The sequence below is a fragment of the Punica granatum genome, chromosome 8 (genome assembly GCF_007655135.1).
Source record: "Punica granatum isolate Tunisia-2019 chromosome 8, ASM765513v2, whole genome shotgun sequence".
NCBI classification, from domain to species: domain Eukaryota; kingdom Viridiplantae; phylum Streptophyta; class Magnoliopsida; order Myrtales; family Lythraceae; genus Punica; species Punica granatum.
In genome coordinates, this window is record NC_045134.1 from 11,788,128 (window position 1) to 11,803,681 (window position 15,554).

A 15,554-nucleotide genomic window follows, 5' to 3' on the forward strand; every position below is an offset into this window, starting at 1 on the left:
TTATAGAATCTATATTTATACTAATATATATTCTACTATTATTTATTATATGCGATAATATGGATGCCAAGCAGTGTTTTAAACTACAGAATTTTCGAACATGTTTGGAGAATGTACCTTTCATGTACATCTTCTTCGAAAATGATTTCAATATCCACTATATATATTGAATTTCCTATTGAACTTCCACTATATATTTCATTATATATACTAAATCTCCTATTGAATTTCCACGGCATCTATAACATCCACTATATATTGAATTTCCTATCCTATCATATATTTAATTATACCACTATATGTATAGCTAGCGATATAGAAGTTGCACATATTTCTTTAATAAAAAAATATAAATGCTTCCTATTATATAAACGATGACATAGCAACGTGATAGAGCTCCCTTTTATATTTTTGATGATGTGGCGGTATGAGAATTCAACTTGAGAATTTGTTATTTTATATAGGGGTATTTACCTAAAATGATTTATAGTTTGTCCGTTTTGTCAAATCTATCCTGCGTTTTTTTTTGTCAAATCTATCACATGGTTTACTTTTTGCATTAAATCTATCCCGGCTTTATCTTTCCCGTCAACATCTAACGGCCGTGCTAACGTGGCGCCTACGTGGCAAGTGTGGCCCACTATCTCTCCACGTGCCACGTCAGCACGGCCGTTAGATGTCGATGGAAAAGATAACGCCGGGATAGATTTGATGCAAAAAGTAAACCATGGGATAGATTTGACAAAAAAAAAACATAGGATAAATTTGACAAAACGGACAAACCATGAGTCATTTTAGATAAAAACCCCTTTTATATATATATATATATATATATATATATATCTAACTAATTACAAGAAAAAGAAATCAAATTTATTATATTTTCCCCAGATAGAGTCATTGTCACGGTTGTGACTTGGATATGTTAAGAGTGAAAAAAAGGAAGCCTAGGCCTTCTTAGAAGAACTAATGACAAAATATTTATTTAATAAATTTTGTCCCTACCAAAGTGGGTTGGTTCAAGCGGTCCGGCGTTTATTCTGCTTAAGCAGGATCTCGGGTTCGAGTCTTTGCGAATGCAGAAAATCCACGTTGTGAGAGCTTTACCTCTTCGTGGTCGACTTGCCTCAATTGGATTAGTCGAAACCCAATTAGGTTTCTGGATACCATGGTTCCAAAAAGTTTTTTTTTCAATAGGCACTGAAAATAAATTTTGCTCCTAGTAAAGGTTATATCTAGTATGTTTGTGTACATATATATATATATAGTCAGAACCTGGACCGTCTTGGCCAATGTTCGGTAAAAAGCAGGGTTATAATTTGAAGTAGTGATTAGTTAGGAGGGAGTCTGGCCAAAGGAACTCTAGGGAAATTTTCGTCATCCTATTGGAGTCAAGTCAACACGAAACTTGAAACTCTCTAGCCTTACTGTTTACATTGTAGGCTTCGGTTTGATTTCATGCAGCACATGTGGATCATCACGAATTATGAGATATCTAAATTCAAAGTTGAGAAAGAGGTACAAAGCTTGAGCAAAAAAATATGAGTTGAGCAATAACGTTAAATTGGAATAGTTCAACGAGGGAAACTCCAATCAGTAAATCATCAACACCCTAATGTTCCCTGTCAGCACCTAATTTCGGTCCATCGACTCCGAGGGGGGCAAAATTGTCATTTCTAATTTATCACATTTTCTTAAAAAAAAATATTATTGGGGACCAACACTGGGATTGACTTTGTTTGAAGACTGTAGGTCTACTAGAATCCAATCAACGAACCCTCAGTTCCTCGGGATGCATCATCGGGTTAGCTTAGCTTTAGCAGCAGTTTGAGTGCATTTGCACTTATAGTCTAGTCAAAATCATTTCGAGTAATGCTAGACAGATCGGTTACTGCTATGATGTTGCCATTTTGCTCCCAAAGCTCCATTAAAACACCTTCTAATTATTTCACATACACACATGCCATTTTGCTCCCAAAGTTCCATTAAAACACCTTCTAATCATTTCACATACATTCCCTTCCATACATACTATTCCCACCCATGCATAGCCTAATCTCGGCCATACCATCATGTTCTCGGCTTCATTCCAGTCATCACTGTCAGTATCCCGTTTTGGTCCACCGGCTCTAGGGGCAAAATCATCATTTCAATCATCTCTGTGAGGGAAGTATTTTCAGATAATTGCTCGAGTACTCGCAACTTTTGAAAGTTGGGCTCTTCTCCTTTCTTCCTTTTCCTTTCTTTATTCCTTCATCTCCGTAGTAAAACTAAGTAAGTCTCCGGCCCATCCTTTCTTTCTTTTCCTTTCTTCTTCCCTTTTCTCCTTCCTTCTCTGCTCTCCCTGTTCTTCTGCACTGACCCGAGCCAACCATCCTTTCCCCTTTCTTTCTTCTTTCTTTTTCTTCTGCAACTGGCTAAACGCTCCCATCATCTGCTATTTCCTCTTTTCAAAGGCAAAGGCTATGAGTTTTTCTCTGGAGACCGTTTTCCTCGAGACAGAGTCGTTAAAACCTATTTTTCTCGAGCTATCGAATTGCCACGTCTTCTGCCGCATCATTCTCTCCTAGGTGGAGATAATTCGCCCTTGAATTCGCCCTAGGAGTCTACAGATAAAATTATCTATACAAACATACACATCTTCCATACTTGACCGGAAATCGATCTTAGCCCATGCTCTAGAACAGATTATTGGAAAAAATTCTAACTCAAAATACTTTGTCGCAGTGATTGGTTCGATAGAAACATTTGACATTCTCGCCCTCATCTATTGATTCGAGGCACGGTACTTCTCAATTTCCTGCTTCAGCCTCGCCTCCCTCCTATCTTTTCTTTCTGAGTCCATCCTTTTGTCGATGGCCTCCCAGACCGCATCAACCTCCTTGTCGTCCTCATCATACTTCGCATAAGCAAAGACACCCATATCATTCCCCTCAAATTCATCGAATTTCCAATTCTCGTCATAACCCTTGTCATCTCCCTCATCGTCTTTGTCGAACTCGGGCTCTCCATCGCCTCCCGCTAAAAAAAATGCGTTGTCAGACGGGCCCTCTTCGATAGATATATTTGCATCCCCTTCAGAATAGGAATCATACTCGACATAATAAATCTCTCCCTCTGACTCCTCGCTAGATTCCTCTTGCTCAGGATTAGAGTTAGGGTTCGGGTTAGGGTTTTACCGATTTTGGTTCTCCATAAGTGCAGCCATCTGTTGTGTTAGTTGTTTCATCATACGATTCATCCTCTGATCCATCTGCACCATCCTCTGTTTCAGATGTCGCGGGTTGTCACGCTCAGGAACATCGTCCATAAGATCCCTCCTCCTGGGCGGCATGGTCAATCAAGATCAAACTGTAGGCTCTGATACCAACTGACGCAGCGTACACGCAAATAACTCGTCACAGACCCGTTGATTCTGTCAGCACCCCATTTTGGTCCACCTTGAACAAACTGGGTCATAATATGAGCTTCAACCGAAGATAATTAGACAAAGTCGGTTCACTATTCAAGCTAGGGGAGAGGACGAATTCGGCTAGCATTGGAGGAAAAGAGGGGCAGCTGCAAAAGGAAAAGAAGAAAGGAAGAAAGAAAAAATACATTCAAAGGGAGCCAAGAATTCGGCCAAATTCAGCAAAGGAAGAAGAAAGGAAGTTCGTGAAGGCTTTCCCGGTTTTTGCACAATCATCCTATCTAAACCCTTCCTTCCTTTCTTGCCTGAAATCTCATTCATTCCTCATTAATGCTACAAGCTATCAGCAGATTTCGGTCAGCATTTCCAAGGGAAGACACGGCTAGGTTCATAGGGAGAGGAGAAAGGAAATTCATTAAACCGTTTTCTCGATTTTGGGCAACATTCCTATCTAGACCTTTCTTCCCTCCTTGCCTCTCTCCCTCATTCATTACACATTCATTATTCAGCAAAACATATTCAAGAGAGAGCCAAGAATTCGGCCAGATGCAGCTGCAGAGGAGAAAAAGGAAGTTCATTAACGGTTTTCCCGTTTTGGCGCAATTTTCCGATCTTGGACCATCCTTCCCTTCTTGCCTCTCTCCCGCATTCATTATTCATTGATTCAGAATGGAGGCAGCAACTTTAAAAAGGGAGAGTGAGCAGAGAACAGGGAGAATTCGGAGGAAAGGAGGGCGGCAGAGGAGAGAATAAAAAAAAATCGTTATTGTCAAAAAACGTCGTTTTTCGGGCAAAACTTCCATCTACCCTCACCCAAACTTCGAAAAAATACATACCCCACCTATTTTCGACCTTCTGAATCCATTGGTGACATCCATTTAGCCATTTGGAGTCCCTAGCCACCTGCTCCAGAGCTGAATGGAAACGAGCTCTTTGTAGATTTTCGGGTTTCCTTGCGTTCTTCGACCCCTACGACTATGGCGAGTCGTACGATTCTTCCTTGATGGGTCTCTAACGATCCTCACTCTCCCCGTGACACGAAGGTCACGTCCCGAGAGCCGTTCCACCGTGCAAACTACCTGAATTTTTTATTTTTATTTTCTTTCTCTTTCTTTAAGGTTTCATGGTTTTTTTTTCTTGTTGATTCGGGTCAGTTAGGGTACTCACCTCTTGAACACCATCCACAGCTACTTCCGTGGACCTCTTAACAACCTTGAACCCCGTGCCCGATCGGAGGAGAGACCCCTCATTTTTCTCACCGTCTCACCTCACTCGAGCTCCAAGGAAGGCTTACTCGGATTGTTGTTGTACCTGAGCATCCAGCAGCTCACCTCACACTTTCCCCGATTCATTTTCATTCTTAAGGCATAGGTATGTCATCCACTAAACCCTTAGAGGAGTTAGGTCTTTTAATTTCCGAGTATTGTGGGGTGATAAGGCGGTCCCAGATCGATTTCCATGCATGTTTTGGTATGAACCGGTGCCCTTTTTATCGATTTCGTTTAAATCCCATATTGTTATGCATGCTTGAATGTTTTGTTTGAAATTCCGAGATTATGTGGATACCGATTTCGCATTTGTTTGTTATTGTCGTGTTGTCGATTCAATACTCGCATGAATTGTGATGATGAGAAATATGTGTCTTGGATGAAAATAACATGAATCAGTCTAATCATTAAACTCGACTTTTAGAAATGAGGCATGTGAAAAGAAAAAATATGAATACGAATTTGAATATTTTCAAAGAATCAGATTTAGATTTGATTGTTTGAAGTGAGAATGAGCCCACACGAATTAACTTCATGCTCATTCGGCCGTTAAGGATAAAATCGACTAAATAAACCAAGACTGGTTTAATTAATCACTTGGACTTAAAATCGACGAATTAATTTTATTGTTATCATTTTGCCCATATTTTTGTGCTTGGAATGATGAATGTGTCTTTGATCGTAAGCTCACATGAATCGGTTTAATCATGCAAACTCGGCCTAAAATCAAAATTTTAAATTTCAAGACGGTTGGAAATTGGAGTTTATCGGGCGGTTAACTAATGGCTATTCCGACGACTTGAAATCCGTAAATTAAAGCATTCGACAAATTTCTAATTAACCTAAAATTCTACATACGGGATAATCGGGACGTTAAATTTGGCTAAATTAAATCACTTGACTCCTTTAAATGAATTGCACGAACCGATTAACAATCTGTAATCACGTTGATGGTTCAAGAATTGTTAGCCATGCCCTATTTAAAAAAAATTCACAATTTTAAAAGCACCGAGATACGTGCAACGTAATCTTGATTTTTCATGCACACACATATTTCTCGATTCAAGGGCATGACTACCGGTTCTTGTCCTGCCGTCATCCTAGTGTAGGTTTGTGCATAGAATGGGTCAAAACACGAGAAAACAAATTAACCACAAACTCGGCTTAATCAAACATGGGCAAATAGTCAAGCAAAGGGTTAGGTTTTGGGTTTTCAGGTAAAAACACTCTTGTCATAACTTGTAAAAACCACATTATCACGATACAGAATAATCTAAAAATAACCCACACATTCGAGACTTGACTATGGACATCATGTCTGTCGAGTCCGTTAAAATAATGCCGAATGTTACATGCCCTCTCTATCATCCCTTTTGTTTGTTTTAAGGTAGGATTTGTATGCCAATATACCCCGGTTAATAATCAATTAATTCACGTAAATTCGGCGATAATAAGAAACCCCATTGTTTGTTTATTTGAGCTTGCTTGATTACATTTTGCACTTGTTTGTTATGCGGATCGAGCCCGATCCTTTAGGACTCGATTCACACTGGGTCCAACGCCCTAACCTTCGATCACGGGGTCTAATGCCCCCATACACCGAGTGCGCATTTAATTTAATTTCCAGTCTTTTCCAAAATCATACGGTGAGCATGAGTGAAATAACGGCCGAACGCGAACCGACCGGGGATTCAGTCATTGTAATTTATCTTTTATTTGAGAGAACAATGTAAGGGTTTTATGATGCATATTTATTCATGTAATAATCCCGGTCGGAGAGTGGGCGGTTCAAGTGTCTATTCGAATTTACGGTGTCGAAACGGGCGAGTCGAATGCAATCTTAAATCATGCGGTAAATAAATAAAATGGCAAGCCTAGCAAGTTAGAGTACCGAAAGGGCGTGTGGGATATAGGCCTTCACGTAATAGAACCCCCGAGTTCGGAATTTCCGGTTCCGTACAAGACCATTGCCTTAGCATACTAGGTGTATCCATACCCCTAGACCCGGGCAACTCACCGGCCCTCGACCTTCGGGTCGTAAACAGGTAGTGGCGACTCCTTCTCACGTGTGTCCGTCGCGCGTCCCCGGGAAGGTGGACACTCCCAAGCCGCGTTGCATTGAGGCGTGCGCATGCGTGCCCCGACGAGACGAAATTCGGGTGCGCACAGATTCGCGCACGAATACCGAAACTACGATCTTCTACCACCTGTTGATTCTACGAATACCAAGAAATAGGCATCAAACTCGATTTCCTCCAACTTCGCAGTCGAATTAGGGACTCGACCGCGCCTCGAGTCAACCTCCTGTCGGGTGGCATCGCTGATCCAAGATCAACCGTAGGCTTTGATACCAACTGACGCAGCGTACACGCAAGTAACCCGTCATAGACCCGTTGATTCGTGCACGAATACCGAAACTACGACCTTCTACCACCTATTGATTCTACAAATACCAGGAAATAGGCATCAAACTCGAATCGACTCCAAGATTGGGCAAAGGCAAAGAGCACGAAAGCTCTGAGTTTTATTCACTGATCAAAAAACAACTCTTTTAGCCCTAGGGCTTACAAAACTTAAATAGGGATTAAAAAAACCTAAATTGCACGAAAAGAAATAAACTTTTCCTAAAATTGCAAAAAACCAAAAAAACGATAAAATGCCCGTTTGAGGCCATAAACGATGGAATTCGGCCAAAATTTTGTCTTTTCACAGCCAAAGGCTGTGAGTTTTGCGCTGGAGACCGTTTTCCTCGAGATGGGGTTGTCAAAACCTATTTTTCTCGAGATACCAATTTACCACGTCTTCTGCCGCATCATTATCCCTCAAACTTAGTGGTATAACTAGGCTCCATGTCTTTCACGGCTTGGCAAGAGAAATAATTAAGACCATTTGGCTTTAATGAAAATTTGAATGATGAATCCATTTGTTCGTTTGATCACGGTTGAATAAAATGAGAACTAATCCACCTTATAGGAATGAGTCATGAAGTTGATGATTTTGTAGAGTTGACAGTTGAATGGTATTTGATGTTCCGGGGTCTTGTTTCGTGAAATATGCATGAAAATGGAATCATTCACTTAGGAGCATGAAAGGTTTATTAATGGAATCAATTTAGTATTGCTCATATGGACTTAAGGATTGGAATTTCGGATAAATCATTGTGCTTGCCCTCTGTCATTGTCAGTTTCTTCAGCCTTAATAGAAAGGAAAGGGAGAAATTTCAACTAATCATTTTCTGGACAAAAAAAAACAAGAAGAAAAGGGATGCAACGAATGTCAGTGAGTGTATGTACATGTTTTGATCATTTGGAATTGGATTGAAATAAGAATAAGTCAACGGTGATTATTTGGTTTAAGTGAGGAAACAAACCCCACCGTGATGTCTCGAACCTATAAATGGAATTAGGATGTTAATCGGAGTGGACTCGTTTGACTAAAAATGAGGTATGGCATGAAAGTGGATTAATTAAATTGGGATCATGTAGGTTAAGGTCTTAAACTGGAAATTATGATCATTTGAACCCGAAATCGGAATTGAATCTTATTGTGATCACATGTATCTTGTTCATGTGTTGTGGTGCTTGTTGTGTTTTTTATTAAAACCTCACATGAACTAGATTAATCATGTCAAGTCGATTAAAAATTAAATTTAATCTCAAGACGGTCCGAAATTAGAGTTTTATCGGGGCGGTCCACCAATGACCGTTTCGGCCGCTCGAGACCCGTAAATTAATGCATTCGGCAAATGTTTTTAATGAACTTAATATTCCACACACGGGGCAATCGGGACGTTAAACTTGGCTAAAACATATCACTCGACTCTTTTTAAACGAACTGCATAAACCGGTCAATAATCTGTAATTGTGTCGACGGTTCAAGAACTATTGACCACGTTGACACCCTAGGCATTAGGATGATCGAAACATACTGAATGGGCAAAGGGGCGGGCGCCTGTCGAGGTGCGATTGTCACTCGTATGCCCCCTCTTTTCCATCGGTATGTTTCTGCACCCTAGTGTAGATTCGGGCACTTCAAGAATTGGATTAGAGGCACGAGCGGGGACGGCCCGTGAAAGGTTGATCGGTCCCTCATGGGTCACGCGCAGAGATCTTGACACCCTTGTGGTGTTTCGTGCCCCATTCTCCTTTGTGCTTAGAACGAGTCAAAAATTCAGAGAACAGAATAATCTCAAACTCGGCTTAATCACATGGACAAATAGTCAAGCAAAGGGCTAGTGTTCGGGTTTTAGGCGAAAACACTATTGTCATAATCTGTAAAAGCCATATTGCCACAATACAGAACAATCTAAAAAAAAAAAAACCCACACATTCGAGACTTGTCTACTGACATCATGTTTGTCAAGTCCGTTAAAATACCACCGAATGTTGTACCTTCTCCATCACCCCGTTTTGTCTGTTTAGGATAGGAATTTGCTTGCAAAGTAACCTCGGTGCATAACCTGATAAATCACGTAAACACGACATTTAAAACACAACTTGTCTGTATACTGTTTTTATCTGCTTTTGTCTGTTTTTCTCTATTTTCTTTCGAGTCAAGCTCGATCCTTTAGGATATGATTCACATGGGGTCCAACGCCCCTAACTGTTGATCACGAGGTCTAATGCCCCCATACACCGAGCGCGTATCTTAATTTCATTTTCGTTTTTTTTTCCAAACCACACGGTGAACACGAGTAGAATGCGAACTGTCCGGGATTCAGTAGTTATAATTTGTATTTTTATTCATTTGAGAGAACAATACAATGATTTATTTTGTACATTTATTCATGTAAGAATCCCGGTCGAAAAGTGAACGGTCTGAGTGCTGAATCGGTCGAGTCGAATTACCTACCTAGGGACGAGTAAACCCTTTGCTTCGCGGTTTCGGTTCGCACGGGACGTCGACCATCACGGTCCGATGAACTGTTACGCGAGGATAACGAACCAATTCCTCGATATACGGGCCTACTCCTTTTTGGGTTCTTAGTCTGAATTGACCGTTTTCTTCGAATTTATGGTGTCAAAATGCGTAAGACGAGCGCGGCTTAATCATGCGATAAATAAATAAAATTGCAAGACCTAGGCAAATAGATAGGGCGTGCGGGTTGTAGGCCTGCACGTAATATAACCACCGAATCTGGAATTTCTGGTTTTGCAAGACCCCTTAGGAAACTAGGTGTATCCCATACACCTAGACCCGGGCAACTCACCAGCCCTCGACTCTCGGGTCGTAAATAGGTAGTGGCGACTCCTTCTCACACTTGTCCGTCACGCGTCTCCACGAGGAGGTGGACACTCTCAAGCCGTGCGATCGGTCGCACGCATGCGGGCCTTGACAAGAGGAAATTTAGGTCTGCACAATCACCACACCAACTTTAAAATCGGGATGTATGATGTAAACCGACTTGAGCACGGATTTGACTTTAAAAAGGATTGGGCTTAAATTGGATTTTGTGAAATAAGAATGAACCAACACGAAATGGAATCCATGTATTTCAGCTTTAAAGGTCAAGATCGACTAAGGACGTTAAATCGATTTAATCGATCCACTCAAGCTTCAAATCAGCAAATAAAATGATGTTGTGATCTTGTATGCCCAAGTTCGTGTGTTGTGAAGTGCTGAATGCTATTTTTAATTAGAACCTCACATGAACCGGATTAATCACGTAAGGTCGGTCTTAAAATTGGGATTTAATTTATCGCGAGATTGGGCCTGAAACATTAAACGTGATATTGTGACTTAACACGAGAATCATGTCAAAACTCGAAGATTTGAGCGGGACTAGAGTCTGGGAAATGGTTGTCTAGCCACCACAGACCCAGTTGGACCCTTGGGACTCAAGTGGGGCACTCAGGTCGGGTCAGGCCCACTGTGGTGGCCTGACACCCAATGTGGGTTGGTTTGGCCTGTTGGGCCTAGTTGGACCCGCCAGCCCAATTAAGGCCCATTAGACCTGTCCAATCCTCCTTCCCCCTTTTAAAAGTAAAATTGGACTCAAACGATATCCTCGATCAAAACATGTTCTGTCACAATTTTTATAATTAAGAATTGATTTTGTGGTCTTGGATCTCTTTCACGATGAGCATGAGATGATATCGATCCACACATATTAGCCTTGGGATATCTAACTTCACTATGTCATATTTTGATGTGTTTGAATGACCTAGGTTAGGAACATGGAAAAAGACAAGTGAATTTTCATGTATCAGGGCGAGTAGCCAATTGAGAGTTCATTTCATTGTATTTTGATCAATAATTGCCTGGGTTTAGCATGGGTGAGGTCATGAGCGACGCGAGAATTGAGTTGATCGGATGCATTTGATCACATGAGGTGGTCCACCTCAACTAAGCTGGTTAGTTGAAGGTTAATTCATTGGACTTTTAACCAAAAAAATCAATAAAAAGAATCATGTAATTTAGGATGCATATTTAATTGGCTTATGATAGATTTCTCTTAACCCTTCATATTTCATGTTTGGATAGCATTAAGAAAGGATATAGTGGAATAATATAGGCATATTATTTTACAATTATACACATTTCATATAATGCATGAACAAAGATAAACAATAGATTTTATAATATTTACTAGGTATATATATGTATATGTGTTTGTCCGTATGGTGTAAATGTGTAATGAATATATATATGTATGAGAACCGAAGTAGATAGAGATGGACAAATAATAGATATAGAAAAAATATAATAGAGTTAAACGATATATATATATATATATATAAATAACATAGGTGTGTATATATAAAAGAAAATTATTTATAATATCTATAAATGTATATATACATCTCGGCTCATATATATGAGCGAGCAAAGGTAATATAATTAGAGAGGGTATTATTGAAATTTTGTGAAAAAATTAGGGCTAAAAATGACTTTTAAGGACTTATTCCTTCATAACACCCAAAATTAATAGAATGAAAATATGGATCTTTGGTGGGTTATGGAGGATTATGTAATCCCATCATAACCCATCATAACCCTATATCTTTTAATTGCAAAACATGGATTGTTTTAATCCCTCCATAAACCCCCATAACTCTCTATCCAAGCAAGATGTAAGAGTGCACATAAATATCAAAGTGATGGAAATAAATATTTCAATTATCTGCCCCCATCAAGAAATAGAAGTGACTAATCCTAAGACAAAGGGTCGAGAAACTCAACGCCACTATTCCACTATTCTTGAACAAGTTGGAGACGGGACTTCGTTTCGCACTATTACGGATACGAAAATAATGGAAAAAATTGGATTCGATTGTCAACTGCTCCTATCGGAAATAGACGGATTCGAGCCATAGCACATGGTTTCATAAAACCGTACGATTTTCTCGATCTAAATCAAGCAGGTTTTACATGAAGAAGATTTGGCTCGAATGCTTATTTGAGTAGTCTCTTTTATTTAACATTGAATTTTGGAAATGTCCTTATCTTTTCTCTATTTTTCCCCCCATAATAAGACCATAGCATGAGAAATAAACTTATTTTTTTCTGTGACATGCAAGGTTATACCGATTACAAAATGCTTTTAATGAATATTGAACCCCTTCATCAAGTAAAACTAGTAGACCACTCAGGGCCTCTTATATTGTGATCATGATCTAATTAGAAACATTGAGAATTCAATTTAAGATTAACGCGGAGAAATATTAGCTTTCATAGTATATGAAATATTAATTAGTACATTCTTTCGAAAAATTTAAATCATTTAGTATCAATCGAGAGTTCTTAATTGTCACATATAAATAGTTTTATCATTAATTTTTGTTAGATTATATATATATATATATATTGTTTATTACGCAAACTATCACGATAAAAAAAAAACAAAAAAGATTTCCAGGTCCTCGGGATCGCGCGGAATAATACTCTAGTTAAAATAGAATGCTGAAAAGGACGAGGGAGTTTGTAAACATTGAAGGATAAGACGTGGCAAAGAGATAGAGCTCCGTTTTATATTTTTGATGATGTGGCAGTGTGAGAATACAACTCGAGACTTTGATCCTAAACTGTTGTTGTGGTGTTAAGCAGCATGGCTTTTGATCGCATAAGGAAAAGAAACATTCATGTTTTTTAGCCAAAAATTTTCTTAATGTGATTTTTCACGTGTTATATGTGCTCATTAAGCTGGGAAAGCTTTAATTATAATTTAATCTGAACTGAAGCAATATATTATATGACAGAACTGGGGTGACGACTGAGTAAAGAAAGAGTATATGAAGTATGTTCTTCAAGTTTTTCGATTACAATCCTATGTTTTGCACTTACGGAGATAAGTTAATTCTTAGTCGAGGTGAGTATAGCTACACGAGATACTCCCTTCTCACATACGGAGTTTCACTCCTCAGGCAAGTTTGGCAACTAACATCCGGTAGGAAACGAAAAGATGAAACGAACCAGTTAATTTGGTCTCCTACCCAAAAAAATACTGTTATATGTTGAATTTTCATGACCATTATAATGAGCATGCCATCATAGTTAGGTATTACAGTACGAATTGCCGCTTATAGTTAAGAATCCCCATTTTCAACATCATTTAGTACAACTTTAAACCCATTTTACGACGACTCTTTTACCACAGTACAATCAAGCCAAAAATCTATATAAAGAGGGCAGGAACCGAATGAGAAATGCATCAAGGCAAAGGGAAACAACCTAATTAAGGAAGCAAAAAGATGGGGTCTTCCATGGCCAGTATAATGGCCACTGTGCTTGTGGTGGCAACGTTCTTCCTTATCCAGCCGTCCCAAACTGCTGCAGCTAACACGGAAGGATTCCCTTTCTTTCCTCTCCCTAAGTTACCCTTTCCTTTCCCCAGGAGATCACCGCCTCCTCCACCACCCCGAGCGGTCTGTACCTGTCCACCTCCTCCACCGGTGCAGTCTCCACCCCCACCGCCTCCACCTATGCTATCTCCACCCCCACCTTCTCCTCCACCACCGCCTCCCCCAGTTACGTCTCCACCCCCGCCATCTCCCCAACCGCCTCCTCCCCCAGTTACATCTCCACCCCCACCTTCTCCTCCACCGCCGCCTCCCCCAGTTAAGTCTCCACCCCCGCCACCACCCCCAGTTAAGCCTCCTCCCCCAGTGACATCTCCACCCCCGCCTTCTCCTCCACCACCGCCTCCCCCAGTTACGTCTCCACCCCCACCGTCTCCCCGACCGCCTCCTCCCCCAGTGATGTCTCCACCACCGCCTCCCCCAGTTAAGTCTCCGCCCCCGCCGCCACCCCCAGTTTGGTCCCCACCCCCGCCATCTCCTCCACCGCCACCCCCAGTGCGGTCTCCACCACCACCTCCACCACGAGGGCGGTCTCCACCACCACCTCCACCACGAGGCAGTAGACCACCCGTGAGGCCGCCTCCGCCTCGGCGAGGAGGGAGGATATAGCCTCCATGCTCTCACACAGCTCGGTGAGCAGCCAGAGTGTCTATGACTATTTTCATGCAAGATTACTTGACCTCACCATGCTATACAAATTTTGCGCCCATGCATGCTCAAGAACCGAGTAAGGCTTACGTATATAATTTAGTCACAATGGCTGCCTACCTAATTTGGTCTCACTCAGTGTCAGGTTTACATAATTGTCACATCTATATATATAACAAAACGCATGAAGGCAGCAACTTTGTTCAAATAACAGATCTCCGCATCGTATAGCATATATGCTTGCAACATATTTCTGTTCTTTTGTTAGTTTGCCTTGATATATATATATATATATATATATATATGTGAACGGTGTGATACATATATAATAATCAATATGTATATTTCCTCTGTCGACCACTTTGGACTGTGTGAACTAATGGATCTCATTTATTCGCTTTTGATTTTGTTTTGCAGGAAAGGTGACGAATAATATGAAGAAATAAATGAGGAGATCTTTGAAGACCTCATCTAATAATTAATGCGGTGAATTAGAAAGCGATCGCGAGTGTATCCTATTTACTCTCTGTACTTATCGCAATAAAGGGGAATAAAGAGTAAATCTCATGTTTTGTGATAATTGTAAGACAGATCGGACTGCGGATATAAGAGGGAGGTACTCCATGTCTCTAATAACGAAGAAATAGAACATCTTATCATCTCTTAAGAATATTTCTTAGTTTTGCCTTTCCTTTTGCATCTACATATGAGCTATTTCTGCAATTGTGACGGCTGTGGTACATAGTTACGTGTATTTTTTTTATGTGCACTGCCCAATATTTGACAAGTTTGACCAGTGACTAATTTAGGTACAAGCTGTCCAATCATGAATTTTCTCCATTCACAAAACTCGAATAATATAGATTTGAAATCTATATATGTAACAAACCTAAAAATGGTAGAACGTTCAAATTTTATTTTAGATTTGAAAACTGTTTGCTTTTTTATTTTTTCCTGAAAAAAATAGTTACAAAGATTTCAAATCTATGAATCACTCATGTAAGTATTTCTCATTATTAATAGGGAATAAGTGTTGAATCATCTAAACCAACACATATTAATCATGATTTTGTGTTTAGATGGATTAATATTTCTGTTACAATAATGAAATATCTGGAAATAAATATGGGATCTAGATCGAATAACAATTGTTAAAAACTCACGCTCAAATAGTTGTATGTAAATGCTGGCTTCCAAAATCATAACCTTTGATGTCCTCCGATCCATGAGACAATTAATAATTTCAAGATAATTACACTCCTATCGAAGTATCGTCCAATTGATTTGGAGAGATATCATTTTTCTTAGTCGATATGAACGATTTTTTGTAATTTATTGATGTCCTTGGCATAATTCATTTGGTTTTGACTAAATTTTATTTACGCATAACGTGTAAATTTGTTTAGATTAGTTGCAAATTCAATTGTGTCC

The 15,554-nt window shown here is 39.9% G+C and overlaps 1 protein-coding gene across 1 annotated transcript; it reads left to right on the forward strand.

Annotated features, from left to right (window-relative positions):
* Window positions 1-13,294: 13,294 nt before the first annotated feature.
* LOC116188974 (leucine-rich repeat extensin-like protein 3) lies at window positions 13,295-14,795 on the forward strand. The gene is made up of 2 exons (XM_031518432.1): window positions 13,295-14,107; window positions 14,541-14,795. Exon 1 carries the CDS (start codon window positions 13,368-13,370, stop codon window positions 14,082-14,084), a length of 717 nt encoding a protein of 238 aa, XP_031374292.1. The 5' UTR covers window positions 13,295-13,367; the 3' UTR covers window positions 14,085-14,107; window positions 14,541-14,795.
* The last annotated feature ends 759 nt before the right edge of the window (window positions 14,796-15,554 follow it).